The sequence below is a fragment of the Labrus bergylta genome, chromosome 1 (assembly GCF_963930695.1).
Source record: "Labrus bergylta chromosome 1, fLabBer1.1, whole genome shotgun sequence".
NCBI lineage: Eukaryota > Metazoa > Chordata > Actinopteri > Labriformes > Labridae > Labrus > Labrus bergylta.
The window spans coordinates 24,994,414-25,012,688 of NC_089195.1; the positions used below are offsets into that span (position 1 = coordinate 24,994,414).

Here is an 18,275-nt window from a genome sequence, read left to right on the forward strand (position 1 = left end):
TTAAAAAAAAATAATAATAATCAAATCAAATATTTCAGGCCATGCCACATCAAAAACAAGTTTGGATTGTTAAGAAAAAAAAAAGAAAAAATTAAATCTAATATTATCTTTGTGAGAGGTGTACCTTTTCCCCACTTTGGACTACAAAAAAAATTGTATCGCGATAGCTGGTTGCAGATCAGTTGGAGTCATTAAGACTGTACGAACGCACTAAGAGATTACAACAAGTAAAACCGACCTCAGATCAGTTTTTTTTTTTTTTTTAGTCGCACCGCGGATTGACTACAAACCGAATGAGGAAGTGCGTCACTCCGTCGCAAGGTTTACGTGGCTTGCTGTGGGAAGCGCTTCCCGGTTGTAGTTGCCAGCGAGGCTCTCCCCGGCTTCGGGCTGCTCCATTCACTGGAGATACCTGTGCAGATAAAAAAAATAGAAATCTAACGGGACAGCCATCAAACGAACGGGGGTTTTTTCTTTTTCTTTATTTTTGAAAGAGGTTACCGGATTAATCAACCATTTTTCGCTGGCAGCCATGGAGACGTACAGCAGCTCTCACAAGAAGCAGAAGCTGAGCAACGCTGCCGAGAACTGGGTGAGATTTCTTTAGCCGAGTTGTGTTTATGTTCACTTCCTTTCACCTCCAGTAACCAGCTCCCAAATGGGCTAAAATGCTAACTGTCCAGACACGCTAGCTGATTAGCATGCTTACACTTCTACATTAACGTAATGCTCTGCATTGGAGAAACCTGTGATGCTAGCTGTGTTGCGGGCTAATACAACGTCTGCTAATTCACGTTACAGCATCAACAGTTTGCTTTATGTCCACGCAGTCGTGATAAAATTACATTAAACGGTGCCAGCTGTGTCTCTTACTGCCACATAACTAATTGTTTGATGAGTAAGCAAGAAGCTAACTGTGAAAGAAATCATCATAAAGGAGTCTAAACAAGTAGACATCATTTTTCAAATTGTATATTGTTCATTCTTTTTCTCAGTGGAAAAAAAAAACACACATGTAAGGATTTGAACCCTTTCCAAAGTTAAAGGGGGATGGTAAATGTTGGGTTTTCTTGAATGAATATGGCTTTATTTTACATCCACACCCAACTTTTTTTCTCACATTGTGTAGTCAATAAATAACTTCTATGGAAATGTTGAATAATGAGAGTTTACCCATGCTCACATTCAGCCTTAAAATTATAATGTATTGTATATTCAATTTAATTCAATTTATTTGTATAGCGTCAACTCATAACAAGTGTTATCTCAAGACACTTTACAAAAAGCAGGTAAAAGACCTTACTCATTGCCATATTACGAAGATACTTTGTATAAGACATTGGAATCTAGTACTGAAGCTGTGTTATTTCATGAAGTGTATGTGTCAATGTTTTCTTTTTTTTATGAAGATCACATCCAGCACATTTTCTTTTTGTATTTCTTTGTTTTATTTCTATACATCATCCTATATATATTCAGTGCTTTCTTCATAATATTCTAACATTTCTTGGGAAGCCATATACTACAGCTAACTTTAAGATGTGGAATATGTAAAGCTTTAAAGTTTATTCTGTCAACATTTTTCCTCCTACCTTTTGATTAAAACATGCTTTTGGGCTAAATTGATTGGTAATCTTTTTTTGTTTTTAGGGAATGCAACGTGCCACTAATGTCACCTATCAAGCTCATCATGTTAGCCGAAACAAGCGTGGACAGGTTGTGGGAACCAGAGGAGGGTTCAGAGGCTGCACGGTGTGGCTGAGTGGTAGGTGATGACATGTGATGTCAGACATGTACAAAGTTGATTTCCGTTCTGCTCTTGTTAATGTTCTCACGGCTTAGCTTTCGCAATACTGTCCTTTCTTCGGTGCCAGGTTTGTCTGGTGCAGGGAAGACCACCGTGAGCATGGCTCTGGAGGAGTACCTGGTGTGTCATGGTATCCCCTGCTACACACTGGACGGGGACAACATCCGTCAGGGACTGAACAAGAACCTGGGCTTCAGCCCAGAAGACCGCGAAGAGAACATAAGGCGCATTGCTGAGGTGGCTCGGCTTTTTGCTGATGCTGGCCTGGTCTGCATAGCCAGCTTTATCTCTCCCTACAGCAGGGTGAGTGACTCTCCAAAGAAAGCATTATAGGTTGATTATGTGGATAGATGTAGCTTGACCTCATTGATACTAAAATGAATCAGATTTTTGTTTCTTATATATTCTATATTAAAACCTATTCTGATAGTTTTGTGAACAGTTATGCTCAAGGTAAAAAAAAGTATATTGTTAGAGTTTGTTCTTAATATGATACTTCAACATAGAAGTACATCAAAATCAAGTTCCCCCTCAGTCATGTGTGTGGGTACTGAATCCTTTACAAAGCTTTTGAAAAATACTCCAGGACAGCACTCCAGGAAGATTTGTATAACATTTACTCAGAATTTAACCAGAAGTTTGAATATGAAAAAATGAAATAAGAACAAAACCCTGACACAATTCTTTGATGTTACTGCTTCATTTTCATCAACCTATTTTGAAGGTCTCTGGGGCAGAATGAGCAGTCTATATTTTTTTACCCTTTAATGTCTCCTGTTAGATGCTTTTTCTGGCCTGTGCTTCAGATTTTGGTCCATATATACCTCAGAAAGCACACTTCTCTGTTCAAAGATTATAACTGAACATATTGTGCTTCAATAACTTCTTATCTAAATCACGCGTGTACCTCTCTATTTGCTTATATTCTCACAGGATCGCCTCAATGCCAGGAAGATCCACGAGGCCGCTGGTCTGCCTTTTTTTGAGGTGTTTGTGGACGCTCCACTTGATGTCTGTGAGCAAAGGGACGTGAAGGGGCTGTACAAGAGAGCCAGAGCAGGAGAGATACGAGGTAGAGTATAGTGAAACAACGTTCATATGCAGTGCATTAATAGATCCTCGTTGTTTTTATATCATCAACAGTCGGGGCTTATGTTTTGAATGTTGTAATGTGACATCTGTTATTTAGTATTTTATACTAAGGCAAATCTACAATCTGCTCAGTAGCTCAGTGAGCAGCTGTACTGTATGCAGAAATTTTCATCAGTGTGACTTCAGTTGTCAAATTAACTGAAAATAAATGACTGCAATAAAACTTATGGAGCACTCTTCGGGAACGCATTTCTTATCACATTGTTTCTCAGCAGCCCTGCTGAGTTTTGTTTCATTCTCTAGAGAAGATAGGTTTCTGATGAGTCTGTCCCTTGCCTTAGACATAACACAGTCCTAATGTTGTCACAGGTGTGAAAGGCTATTTCCTGAATGAAAACAATCAAAATACACTCATGTATTAGTGCTCAATTCTTGGAGTATGAACATGTGTTCATAAATTATTGATGAAAAAAATGTTTACAAGAACTGTTGTTATAATAATTTTGATACCTGTTCATTCATTTAAAGCCCATACACAATAATGTACAAGCAACAAAAAGGCTTTTTTTAAATGTCAGTTAGAAGTTCACTTTTTCTCTCAGACTGTTCATTTACTTTAATTTATTTTATCAGGATTCACTGGAATTGACTCAGAGTATGAGAAGCCAGAGGCTCCAGAGCTGGTGCTGAAGACTGACTCGTGCAGTGTGAACGAGTGCATACAACAGCTCATCGACTTGCTTCAGGAGAGGGTGAGGGCAAGAGCTGTCTGGCCATTTTTTAAAAGCGTTTCAGATATGGGTGCATTATGGGGAGAATCAAATGCTTTTCTTCATGGTTCTCTTTGAAATGTATTTGGGCTACAATTCAGAGACGGTATAAATGTTTGCTACTATTCCTCTACCTTCCACTAGATGGCAGTGAAGTCTCATTTGTATCAATATTGATATCACCTCATCTACACTCTGTCCTGTATTTTTACGAGTAGCAATAACCAACCTCTTGATAATGCTATATATTTTTTATTATTTAATTTTGAATAATACATTTTCCTTTTTTCATTCTTCAGGATATAGTTCCTGTTGACGCATCTTATGAGGTGAAAGAGCTGTACGTTCAGGAGAATAAATTGGACCTTGCGAAGGCTGATGCAGAGACTCTGCCGGCAGTGCAGATTGGAAAGGTGCTTCTGGTTTTCTTTATTATTATCATGTCTTTATCTACTACTTTACTTATATCCTTGCATATATTATACGTTTTTCGTCAGTATGAAACATTGTGCAAGTGACTATGTGTGCCATCCTCAGGTGGACATGCAGTGGGTGCAGGTGCTAGCTGAAGGCTGGGCCACTCCTCTCAATGGCTTCATGAGAGAGAGAGAGTTTTTGCAGTGTCTTCATTTTGACTGTCTGCTAGACGGTAAGATATTGATTTGTTTTTTATTATTTAGATGAAAAATGAAAAATTCAGTGTAATACAAAAGAAAATACACTAGGGGGAGACGAGTGCTCACTGAATACATTTATGGAAAAAGGGGATCGCTTTCTATCAGGATAGCATGCCACATTTCATACAGTGGTACCTGAGTTCTTATTTTCTAAATATACTTTTTGGTGCTACTGCCACAGTATTTCCTCCATAAGCACAGGAAATAAATCCCTGTGAGCACCAAGATCCCTTCAGTACGCCTGAGATGTGGTTCATTTGACACGCATGAACTTGTGAGTTTTTATTGTTTTTGGTAGAGATTCAAGAATTGTGAAAATCAGGGCTGCAACCGATTTTTAAAATAACGATTTAGCCGATTGCAGACTCTGATGTCTTTTCCATTACTTCTGTTGGTGTAAGACTCTCACAATGCCAACATTTCAAAGATTTTCCACATATCAGAGTTTATCCAACAGGTTATTTCCTTTGCCCAATGAAAAATCCCTTTTGAATCAGTGGTTACCAGTCACTACCAGTAGTACTTTTATCTGTATTTTTATTGTATTCCTATATATTCTTATTTTATTTGTACTCATATGTGTGCGCTTCTTCTTGTCTTTTACTGCTGCAACACTTGAATTTCCCCACTGGTGTTCAATAAAGGGTTATTTTATTTTATCATAAATGCACTAGATGCCAGCATAAAATGAAAGATAAACATTTGCTACTGACATCAGTTTATTCCACATTATTTGCAGATGTCTGCTAGGGAATGCAACGTGCCACTCATGTCACCTATCAAGCTCATCATGTTAGCCGAAACAAGCGTGGACAGGTTGTCTGTCAACGTTAAACCAATGCGACAGCTCGCATCTAGTTTTTGTCAATTGAACCTGAAATGTCTCTTTTACTGTAGCTCTTTTCCACTAACTGTGTTCCCCCTTTACTTCATTCGAATAAAAACGAAATCATCTGATAAAGTGCAGTGTTAAATTACATTTAGAAGTACTCTCTGCATGTTTCCCTGCCTATTTTTTTACTGTGTGACATGCTGCTGAGAGGCTTATACGAGGCTTGTGTGCTGACATGCTAAAGAAGTGCTCATCATGCAGCAGTGATGTACAGCTTAGCTAGGTGTGATACTGATACCTTTATACAGGAATGAAGTTGATCTAGATGCAGGATTTTAATGGATGATGATGTTGTCCAACATGTCCATTTCTCATCTCAGGAGTTCATCGTTTTAATTGGCAACAAATACACTGTTTCGAGTGTCTCTTCCTGTAATTATAGCAATTTCTCATATATTGTTTGAAATTCCAAGAAACAGTCAATTAACTTTTATTGTCCATGTAACCTCTCAAATCTTGGTCGTGAGTTAAGATGACGAATATTTTGTTAAGTACACAATAAAATGAAAAATGCATCAAATAAATTGAAAGTTAACATAGCCTGTATTTCATTTTCAGATGTTGACAGGACTATATATTAAAACTGCTGTCCTCACTGGGGGATGAAATCATCCAATTCTTACAACTTGGAACAAAATGTCAGATGATTATAAGTTCAAAAAACATATTTAATTTCGTACTGTCTCAAAACGGAGAGGCAAAAACATATATCGATGTGAAATGTCTTGATTCCGCACCGGAGGCGGAGGGAGACAGAGGAAGAGGTTCTATATTGATTTGACATCATACACCACATTTATCAATTTTCACTTCCTTCCAGGGACTTGACAGCAAAATAATCACAGAGACAGTATCGATTACCCTGTCTGTAACACTAAAATAGGTCCAGAAGCCAATACTACTATTTTACTAACCCTGAAGTCTGCAAAAATAAATAGAGACCCAAAGTCAAGCCTTTGTCTCCTCTCTCACTCTAACATTTGGCAGCACGGTGTGTGTGTGTGTGTGTGTGTGTGTCACAGTGTAGATTTTACAGCTGGTTCAAATAAAACGGAGGGGAAGAGATGAGGGTCCAGCGGGAGGATCGGGGCAGAACCAGTGTCCCCTCGTGTTTCCACTGCATGTGATCTGATGTGATGTGAAAAGCGTGCCGCTCCAAACGTTTTCATCAACCTGGCAGAACAAACCCTCCAACAGAGCGCTGTCCCCACACAGCTTAAATCATCAAATGAGACGGGGTCAAGCTCCAGCTCGGCTTAAGAGAGTTTTTTTTTTATTTTTTTTTTATCTTGTAGCGTCTCAATTTGGAGCATTGAAGACTCTCTGTAGCCTCTGGGTTATCTGTATATTTCACATTTAGCTTAAAGAGGAAAAGCATGGAAACCTCAACAAGATGGTTGAGCTGTTTTGAAAAACCAGTGAACATTTTAACCTGCTTTTTAAAGGATGTGTGATCTTTCTCTCCATGTGCGTTACATTGCTTTTCATTTATTAAAGTCTGATGTGAAAGGTGCTCTACGGAGTCTTCTTCAAAACAAACAACTCATTGTGCCCATCCCTGAGGTATAAATATAATGCTGACTGTGTTTCCTTCCTTCGTAAATATTTTCAAAGCTGTTGTTTAGGACCGAAACTTCACGTCAATGTTTGCTAGCTTGCTGTCGTGTTCTTGACTGCTTCCTCAGTTAATGCCACCAGCTGCTGGCCATTAGAATAGCTTGATAACAGTGGCAGGACTGTGTATAGTGCTGCTCACAAACAATCATAATACAAACAGAAGAGGGAAGAGTTTAAACAATCTTACCTCATCACTGGACGTAAGCTGGATGTGACTTCAGTGGGAGGATTCTTCTCCTAGCATAGACTGTTTTGAACCAGAGCATCATACGTTAATATTTTAAGTACAATCTTTTTTAATAAGGAGCTGAAAAAATTAGCTATTCTCTCGAACAACAATGAACGGTGGACAGTGTCATTCATCAGTAGAGCAAAAATGGAAACACATGTCAAGCTTCTTACGTGTAAGGATTTGATCCTTTTATGTTTTGTGCTTGTGGTTAATGTTGTGCATTAATAGAACTCCTTTAATACCTGATGGTTAACTAAATATCTTTGTCTTTCAACTGTTTTCAGACAAAACAAGCTAAATTATAAATGTCCCCTCTTTGAAATAATTCTCTCCCCTCATGAAAATGTTCTTGGCTCTTCATTGTCCCAGGTGGTGTCATCAACCTGTCAGTGCCTGTGGTGCTGCCGGTGTCTGCTGCAGATAAAGAGCGTCTGGACGGTGTGACCGCCATGGCCCTGGTCTACGAGGGCAGGCGGGTGGCCATCCTCCGCAACCCTGAGTTTTATGAACACCGCAAAGAGGAGCGATGTGCTCGGCAGTGGGGCACTACCTGCAAGGACCACCCGTACATCAAGGTAGGTCACTGAAGTGACACTTTCAGGGTCACAGGTGTTTTTCTCTAAATGCTGACTCGACAATACACGCTATAGAAAAAGCAAAAGCCAGGTCTTTGTGAAAGCACAGAGCAGCATTGCAGAGTTGCAGACGGTTTGTCTCAGTGTGCTGCGTGATAAACATCCTGCATATGAACACATTCGGCCTCCCTGGATTCTGCCCTGATAGAACACAGATCCGAGCTGGCCTTTTCACATTACTTATGGAAAGAGTGAATAGGTTAGGGAGCAGAGGATTTTCTCACACTCTGTCAGGACGCCCAGGGTAATCACTTGAGTTTTTATTTTTTTTATTCAACCTCATTTTGCAGGTGTTATAGTTGGATGCTGCTGAGTAGATTCCACCATAATGTGCTTGAGAATGTGCTGCTAACAGGCAGATGACTCCCTGCCAGCTTCCACCTTTCCCCCGCACACAACTCCTCTTCAAATGGACCCCGGGAATTGTTTCCATGTGTCTCCTATAGACCGCTGTGGCGCTCAGGTAGACTCAGTGGTGGGATAACATTCCAAAATGATCCGGCACACCCTGCAGAAAGTGGCATCTGCTTGTAGCAGTAACATATCTCAACTGTCTGGTGCTTCGAGACAGTTGTATTGCTTGCCATTTCATAAAACAAAACTGTATGGACCAATAGTGTAACTTAACCCTTAGAAGTTACTCGGGTGGCTGTTTAAATCCCAAGTGTTGGTCTGCTACTTTTAAAAGTCTGAATGTGCAAAACCAAACAAAAACAAGTTGGTGATCACCGATCTATAGTATCGATCATTACCAAAGCTTAAAAAAAAAGATTATTTTAACCATAATCTTCTATTCAAGTTTACAGGTTCATTCAAGTGGATTATGCATGATAACACAGTCTCAACGTATTTGTGCAATTTAGAGAGTATGCAGCAGTTTGCCTGCGTCTTTCAGCAAGGAAAAAAGCAAGAAATAACCCAATATTTGTTACCGAGGAAGTTCCTTTTTTGTTGCCATGGTATGGAAGTTGGCCTTGATATCGTTGATTTTTCCAAGAATCTTATCAAAGTTTAAAAATCTGCTAACATGACAGCCCTATTATTGGAGATTACCGGAATTACCAGACCAAAGCTCTCGTAATATGTCACTGCACATGGAACTTATTTGAAATCTTAGCAGATATCTTAATGTGTTTTATGACGAGCGCGGTCTCAAGTTTTACGAATTGGTACCATGACTCCCCACTGTCAACACCGGATTCCTCCACGCTGGATTTAAACACATGCTGTTTTATATTTCATTTCCGCAACTGTCAGATTGATTCACTCTACCAACCTGTGAGTTCAGCTTGCCGTGATTAAGGTGTCACTCAGTGTAGACGCTGTGTATGTATATTTAAGTATGTGTTTAACTCCCCGAGCTGGAGCCAGTCTGTCATCACACCTCTGCGCTGGTAGCTACAACCTTCCCCTCCCATCTCTTCTCAACCAGAAACAACCCTCTCCTAGTTACATTTAGTTAATCCACTTTTTCCTGTTTACCTGTCCATCAGTCAGACAGCAGCCCCCTTCACTGGAAACCATGGTGTGTAGTGGCTGTTTATTTGGTTAGGGCTCTTTTTTCCCATGTGAACTCCTGGGGGCACTTATACCACTGAAACAAAGCACATGTGTATGCGAAGGCCTGCTCCTTTGATATCTTCACGTAGACTTCACATTTTTTTTGTGAGGAAAATAAATTGCCACTTGTCTTTGCTGTTGATCTATCTAAAGAGCGAGACTGCTATGCATCGTTCACGGCTCTTCTCGGGCCAGCAGCAGACAGGTTGAATAAATTTGAGTGTGGAAAACAAATCACAACACAATCCTGAAACCCCTTAAACAGAGCCAAGTTGTTTTTGATCGCGTCACGCACACGTCTCTACTCCTGAAATCTGTCTGATTCTTAAACATAGTTTGCCAGATAAAACTGAAATCAATATGTGCCGTAAGTGTGGATATCAAAGCACCTTTTTCTATTTATTTTTTACATGATAAATGACATGTCAAAGAAATCAGTGACATCTTTGTTATCAACTTCCAGATCTGCTCTATGCAAAGCTTACCAACTTCAGGTTGCACATTTGTGGCCTTTGTTTGAGAGTTCTCAGCCTTGACACCGGTTGTTGTGCTTCTTCTTTTATTACCCAGCCTGTAGAGAATTGTCACTTTGTATCACATTAACATCGCCCAGACTGGGGCTTTCGGTAACTTTAGCTCCACTCTAGTAAATGCCACATGAGGCAGGCCTATCTCCTGAAACAATAGCAACCTCCGCCTGGATCCTGAGCACTTGAGTGACTTTGTTAAGCGGAAAAAAATCCGCTCCAATGTGGTCATAAGCTCATCAGTGGGGTTACATTGTGCAATACAATCTGATTTTGTCTTTTCTCTCTTACTGAAATAAAGGAGATGGCCAAGTGTGGAAAAGTGGGCATGCCAGAGTTTTGTTGACTGCTTTAGGACACAGAGACTTTGATATATGCGTGTGTTCTCTTTGCAACTGGGTAATAACTCCTGAGTTTTATTAGAATTCACTCTGGCCTGGTTCCAGCACAGTGATGTTTTTATGGACCAGTGTTTTAAGTCTGGATTATGTTTGAGTTGTGCTCCCTGTCGTGATTACTTGTGACCCCCCCCCTTTTTTTTTTTTCTTTTTTCAGATGGTGATGGAAAGTGGGGACTGGCTGGTTGGGGGAGACCTGCAGGTTCTGGACAAGATCCGCTGGAATGACGGACTGGATCAGTACCGACTGACACCCACAGAGCTCAAGCAGAAGTTTAAAGAAATGAATGCAGGTACTGTACAGGGTTCTGTTGGTCCCAGTTTGTTTTCTGTTTTGAAAACGGTGAGATGGACTTCTTCAGAGACTGTAGTGTCACAATATTTAGAAACTACTACCCATTTATTTTGTAAAAATGAAAGGAAACGGCGGGTACTCCACTCACTTCAATGCTTTCATTCTTTGTTTAGTCTCTGTGCACAAAGTGAGGGACACAGAATATGAAAGTCATGGGAGAGAAAGCGCTGTTGTGATTCACTCCTTCACTCTATGTGGTTTGAGTGGTCAGGCGTTTAGCTGCTTGATTATCTTTGGGTACATTGTGGTCTCTTTGTTTGTTTGATACAGATGTGTAAATGTGTTTGGTTGCAGCTGAACAAATCCCTCTCATCCCCCCCCCCTCTCTCTCTTTTTTTTTTTTTCTGCCATGAAGATGCCGTATTCGCCTTCCAGCTCCGCAACCCAGTCCACAACGGCCATGCTCTTCTGATGCAGGACACCCACAAGCGTCTCATCGAGCGGGGGTATCGACGGCCCGTTCTGCTGCTTCACCCTCTGGGAGGTTGGACCAAGGACGATGACGTGCCTCTGCCCTGGCGAATGAAGCAGCATGCCGCCGTCCTGGAGGAGGGCATCCTGAATCCAGAGACTACCATCGTAGCCATCTTCCCTTCTCCCATGATGTACGCCGGGCCAACTGAGGTAAAGATGATCAAGAATGTTATGAATGCAGTTACATACTTGAGGTTTCTTTTTTTTTTTTTTTTTTTTTGTCTAAAGCGCGTTTACCTCATAACTGACATGTGTGACAGTGTTGAGTAATGACAACAGACACAGGGAGGAGGACTGTCATTTGTTAACTGCAAATTGTATAAAGTGATAAATGGCAGGAAATTGGATTTAGAGTTGTCTTGAGGCATTCTGTTTAGTGTTTCCCTGTCGTACATAAACCACTCAGTGTCACTGAACATAGCTGTGTAACTCTTTCATAATGCAGTGTGTGGCACAATTTATTGAGAGCAGATTGAAGCCGGTGGATGTCAGGCAATGCATTCATTCAGTTTTCCATTCTGAATGTGAGTTTTAGAGAGCGGGACTCGGCTCCAGTCTTTGTGTCATTCATCTGGCATTTATTTTTCATCACCTCTGGCCTACCAGCCACCAAAATATTAACACGTCTTGTTCAGTGGTTGACTTGCCAGATTGTTCCGTTGCTCTCACACCGTGAACTAAAACCACTTGTTTTGTTAGCATTAGCTCAATCTCAGAGCCTCTTGGGGCTACGGCCATCTTTTCTGGGCGTTTTAGTGCAGCCAGAAAATAGTGATAAAAGACTTCCGGTCTAGACCTCCTTTTCCACACATTACCTTTCCATACAATCTTTACAGAGTTTAGAGGCGACAACTAACAGCAAGTTGTTAGCTATAGATACATGCAGATTTCTGTTTAAACACATCAATTAAAGCTAAATCGCGCCACTGGATGATTGCAGTCAGGTTACCGTATTGCATTCAAGCAATGAGGTCTGCCTCTTTTGATCTCCACACAGACTTTTTTCTGTAAACATTCCCAGTTTGCTGAAACACTTGCGGACAATTAAACAGAGAATTCAAACGGAAACTGGAAAGCACCCGATACCCACAATTGTATAATTTGCCTACAGATTGTTCTGTTTGGTGTGATTACGAATTCTACTTGTTAATGGCTTTGATGTACGACTAAGGTACCAACTACAGTGCGACAGCATATGACAAACTTCAACGTAGCACCAAATAAAAAGAGCAAAGATAATGTTTAGTAAATGTGAGAGGCTCTCTTAAACTCCATTGTGGATTTAACTCCAGATTCTTTTCCTGCTCTGGCATTGACAGCTCTTCATTCTGTCCTCCTCATGCACAGGTTCAGTGGCATTGCAGGGCTCGCATGGTGGCCGGAGCCAACTTTTACATTGTGGGTCGTGACCCAGCAGGCATGCCTCACCCTGACACAGGAAAAGACCTGTACGAGCCGACTCACGGGGCCAAGGTACTCACCATGGCTCCTGGCCTTATCACCCTGGAGATTGTTCCATTCAAGGTTGCTGCTTACAACAAGGTCAAACGAGCCATGGACTTCTACGACCCTAAAAAGTGAGTTCTTGTTTTTGTTATATTCTTTTTAAAGCCTATGTCCTGTTTTATGTCTCTTTCATTAAGTTAATGGTCATGGTATACTGACCAAGTCTGAGTTTAAAACATCACCGCTCACTCACACTTCATTGAAAAGCTTATTTGTAGATTCAGTCTAGAGTAATAAGTCTCATTTAGGCCAATTAGAAGCAGCAGTCTAAACAGAACTTACAGAAATTACTCATTAGGCTGGTCTGTATTTCAAACCCTTTAATCTATTTCCTTTTCCCCCCTTTTCTTCTTTTTACATTACACATGCATGCCAAGAATAACAGGCATTGTTTTTCTTTCCTATACAGTGAAAAGCTTTGGTGGATTAGTATGAGCTTTGTTGTTGGTCAGAAAATACAGAGAGCTGTCGTTGATTAGAGTGTGTATACGTACGCTGCACATGATGACTAACAAAACTCATGCAAGCTTGCTGCCTCTTGTCTGGACCTGATGCAGGTTATGCAATGCTAGCTGCGCTTGGCCAGGAATAAATATGGCCAGACTAATCAAAAGATTTGTTTTGTTTTCCATGATGCATATTTATGACATTGATCTCAAACCAAATAGTTTATCAGAAACATCAAGTGCTCTCAGTGCTGCTAAAAATAACAACAGTGTAGTTTTTTGAAAATATGAAAGACAATTTCACTTTGCTTTCTGTGGCTTCAGCATTAACATGGTTAGGTAAGAAATAGAACTGTTTCTAGCTCTATGTTAAAACACTCGGTAAGTTCGATGTCTTGTATTCCACACTGGGATACGAACATTTATCATGTGTATAAAAGTTACATGCAAAACACGCTCAAACTCTGTAACTTATATGGGTGCTGAATCCTCAACCCAAGAAAAACAGATTGAAGTATTTCAGCACCTGATGTGTATAATATGTATAAAAGAGAACTTCAAATCAAGACCTGTTTTTTTTAAAGTTGGTGTATTCTGTTACACTACAGATCACTCTCATGCAGTGGGACGTACTCATTTAAAGATCAAATATATGAAACTATATGAGACAACTCCAACATTTTTTTCAGCAAAGTAAAATATAAGACACCTTACTTTAAAAAAAATATATATATTCTCATTGATTTAATGAGCTTGTTGTCGTTTTAAGGGTAAATCTAAAGTGGAAAATCTGAAGTGGAAACTAGTTTTCCAAAGTCTGCAGTTGTGCCTCATTTAGATTTATGACTTTCAGTTCTCTTGTGCACGCTGACAGCCCCTTGCCAAACATCAGGATGAATATGGATGCTTCTCCTAATCACCAGCAACACCCCTCAGCCTTTTTGTAAAGTATTGCAGCTCAGATCACGGCAAGCTGTTTCTCATTTGACACCGAATAAAAATGGTCTCTGAAGAATTTGCCTGGAGCTCTTCTACCTCACGCCATGTGAACAGTGAAATCTTCCTCACAGTGTTTGAGGCAAACGGTGCGCTCCGTCATGTAAAAGCAATTAGAAATTGTATCTCATAAACAGCAGGACTTTGACCCTCTGTGAATGTAAGCTCTGTGAAGAAAAATGTAAATGTCTGTTAGCAAGATGTCGAAAGCGGTCCTGATTATCTCTGACAGACGAGGCTGGAGAAGCTGTAATGAACTTGAGCCAGTGCTCCACTCAACACTCGTACAGGATAAAGACTATCCTCGGCCATTCGCTTCAAACAAAGCCGTTCACATTTTGAAGGAGAGCTTTATTTCAATGAGTATCTGTCATGAGAGGGGATGTGTTGAAGAAATTACTAAGACTTGACTCCACACAATAAGACACAGTTGACATCAGATGGCTTACGTTGATGAAAGCCATGAATACTCATGAGGAGACATGATTCAACATCACACTTCTGTTCAATCACATCTGCAGAACTTTTCGAAAGGCATCGCATATATCCTAAAAGACATTATCATTGTCAGGGTCATGTCACATTGTCCCACCTAGACTAAACTGTGACGTCTATAACACTGGAGCAGACAATAAGTCTACCAAACCTCCTTGCATATATCAGAAAGAACAGTTGACACTATAAGCTGTACTTGGTGTTCTAATAATAGCTGAACTCTGTCAGGTCTGACTGACATTAAAGAACAGTGAATAAACCTAATGACATCTGTACATTATACTCTAAATAACAGAAATTCCACCACAGGATGGAGCAAACATCAGTGTTTGAAATTTACCAAAGATGTTTGGACAACAGAAATCTACAATCTGATAGTTGGAGAGCAGCTCGGTGACAGTGTTTGATTTTCTGATCAGTGTTTCATTTGAAGCCAAATTCCTTCAGACAGACAGACAGAGAGACAGACAGGCCAGTGGTGAGGGTGTTTGACAGTGTAGGGTTATATTTTAAAGAGAGAATTCTGTTGTTTTTTTTAAATGTAACTAACGAAACTAGTGGTCAGGGTTTCATTTTGTGGAGTAGTTTCAATGCTGTCTGTTTTTAATATATCAATTGCTATAGTGACTACTCAGTCTTGTATTGAAAGGAAGTTGGTAAGCAGTACTAATCTAAACATGTCATGTTAGATGTTTGCTGTCATAAAGAGTTGGGGGAATTTGAATTAAAAAAAAAGCTGTAATCTTTGGGCTGGAACTGGATTTGAACCAGAAACAATGGGGCGGCTGGCAAGACACTTAACCCTAAATTGCTCCTGCTGCTTCGTCTGCGGTGTATGAATGGGATTAGCCACTTCTGATGGTCACTTAACATACAGTAGCAGCCTCTGCCATCTGTGTGAATGGGTAGGTGTGACCTGCGTTGTAAAAGCACTTTGAGTATTAGTGCTATATAAGCTCAAGTCCATTTACCATTTACAAGTAGATCCATTAGAGATTTAAAAAAAAAAAAAAAACATTTAATAGACATTGGCAAACACATTATAAAAATACAACATTCATCAAACTTTTCTTCTGCTTGTCTTTGATTTCAAGCCCATTGTGTGCATCACCCTCTCTTAACATGTCCCTCTGTACCACTAAAAATGTTAATGGGAACTCAGCGGGAAGGATGACAAAACATCCAGGCTTTGGCAAATCAAAGAGGTGGTAAAAATGTTTCAGATACTTTGTGTTTTCACTACACATCCCCACATTCTGCCAAACACAGGATTATAAATGATAAATCACATTGCATTTGAAGGACTGAAGGATAAATGTTGCAGGTCAGATTGTCACACCATCCATACAGCCACACAGTGATTTGTGAGGTATTACAATGGAGCGGCTGCCAGAAACAATCAGAATGTCAAACGTAGAGTTTAGAGATATAAATATTTTGATATACAAACGGTTATCGTGTCTAAATTTAAGTGCCTCATAAAGAAAAGGATAAATAATTTTGTAAGAGCTTGTTTTGGTCTCAGACTCTCTGCTCTTACAGCCTGCTGCTATGCCTCAATACGCTATGCTCATATTTCCTTTATTTTTTGATAAGCATCTTTTCATTGATTGAAATATGTCTGTTACTTACATTTCATTTTTGTCTCTTTTTTTTTTTTTTTGTACACAGCCATCAAGATTACGACTTCATCTCAGGCACGCGTATGAGGAAGATGGCTCGTGACGGGGAGAATCCTCCTGACGGCTTCATGGCGCCGAAGGCCTGGGCTGTGCTGAAAGAATACTACAAGTCACTGGAGAAGGCCTAAAGGGTCTAAAGGTTGAGTCTGTAAAGCTGAAAAATGTACGGAGACACGGTTTGACTGATGTTTTAAAAAAAGGCAAACGTGGGGACCAGTTATCTATCATGAAAAACAAAAACAAACTCTTGCTTGTGTATGTTTCACTTTAACAATTAACAGTCAGTCGTGAAATGTGTTATTTTTAGTCTTATGTTCGTGTTTTAACTCTGTGTACTTTATTTTTACTAAACAAGCTGTAAAAAAATATGACAGGTCAAAGGATATAGAACAAACAAAAAAAAGACATTTAAAACTAGGTTTGTGTTTCTAACAAACTTCAATACTGTATATTCTGATGAGTTGTCAAAACAAACGTATGTGGAAAAAAAAGGATCAGAGCTCGATGGAAAGTACTGTTGACCAGTACTTAAGGGGGGCGTGATTGAATGTTGAATATCCGTGATGTCCAAATTGAAAAAGGTTCCTGCACCTGCTGTAGTCGATTTAACTCACAACTGAAACGCAAACAAGCTGCTTTGTACTCTGTGCTGTTTGCGAGTGGCAGTGGTAATGGCTCAGAAATTTGGTGTACAAAAGTATTTGACGGAGGAAAGTTGAGTGCCTTGGTCTTTAGAAAGTGAATTCACATGATGTCTTGTTTGAATTAGGACACACACACAATAACACACACACACACACACAGACCTGCCTCTTATCCCACAAGTCTTATTGTTACTCTGAATCGGTCCAGTAGTTCACGTAATGGTCTGCAAACCAGATCAGCATTTAAGGTGTTTTTATGGAATGTGCAACCCTAACCTTCCTAACCATCTAGGAAAACCTTTTAACATTTAATTTTTGTCATTTTTACTCTATTTATTCTGACCTAACATTTCAATATTTACTCCTTCTTTTTTTTTTTTTAACTGTAGTTTTGAAGCTTTTAACTGGTTGTCTCTCAACAGTCTTGATGTTTTGTTAATGTTTCATAGTTTTTTTCTCCCCCCTCTAATATTTTCCATGTGGCAATTCATTTTCAAGAGTAGGCCTGTATAATCAGAGGGTTGATGGTTACCATCAAGGGATCAGATTTGTAATCTTCCTTGTCCAATAAACCATTTTTACCAAAAGAACAATTTGTTTACTTATCCTTTCTGCGATCTTCAGCTTGTCACACCCAGTGTACACGATTTCTGTTGTTCTTCCTTTTGCAGCACACCAAAGAGTTTTTAAATCCACAACATATTCTCAAACGTTTCATCTTAATTTCATGTGACAGCACTGAAAGTCATGTATCTTTGAAACTAACGATGTCATTAAGCTGCCTTTGATAACTCAATTGCTCCAGATCTCTTCATGTCTTTGTGACTGCCATCTACACTAACAGTGCACACTCCACATTTCATTTCCACCATTTCATAGACCCAGCCTGTTTAAACTTTTGTGACCTCCCAGTTGGTCAATCAGCTGTATATTGAATGAGACAGACCCTCTAGTGACCCTAATCAGACTCAGATACACTCGCACGCTGTATACATAGAGCTGCAGCTGGATCCCAGATGCAGTGGTGCAGTGAAAGTGGAATATACAGGGTTAACCAAGACACAGAAGAGGGGCTCTGTCAGAAATACCCTGGATACTTCATCTAATCGAACTCTGAGATGTAATGAAGAGACCTGCCAGAAATGTGTTTTTTTTCCTACCTTTTGCCAGATCTTGTTCAATTCCAAACGGTAATCAAGCTGGTTTCTCTGTGCGACTTCAAAAGAAGAGCTCGTTTTTCACAGAGAAAATGATCAAATGATTTTGAAGAGGTTGCCTTATGATTTCTGTTGTTCTTTTAACTGTCTGGAGGAGATCAGTGCTCTCTGGTTGTAGCAGGTGTCTGTTACTGTGTATCCTTAACCTCTTGATGTTATCTTCTATCACACAGTATTTTAGTTCTGGTTATTTAACAGCTTGTTCAGCCTATAATCAGATCTTTGCTCGGCTTTGAAACTGTTGTTACAGTGT

General features: G+C 39.9%; 1 protein-coding gene across 1 annotated transcript; it reads left to right on the top strand.

Annotated features, from left to right (window-relative positions):
- Positions 1–332: 332 nt before the first annotated feature.
- papss1 (3'-phosphoadenosine 5'-phosphosulfate synthase 1) lies at positions 333–17,398 on the top strand. Its single transcript, XM_020628898.3, has 12 exons — positions 333–592; positions 1,651–1,765; positions 1,875–2,110; positions 2,741–2,879; positions 3,533–3,651; positions 3,969–4,082; positions 4,207–4,318; positions 7,457–7,662; positions 10,365–10,500; positions 10,918–11,186; positions 12,384–12,613; positions 16,151–17,398. The coding sequence occupies exons 1-12, from the start codon at positions 533–535 to the stop codon at positions 16,287–16,289; spliced, it is 1,875 nt and encodes a 624-aa protein (XP_020484554.1). The 5' UTR covers positions 333–532; the 3' UTR covers positions 16,290–17,398.
- Positions 17,399–18,275: the final 877 nt, after the last annotated feature.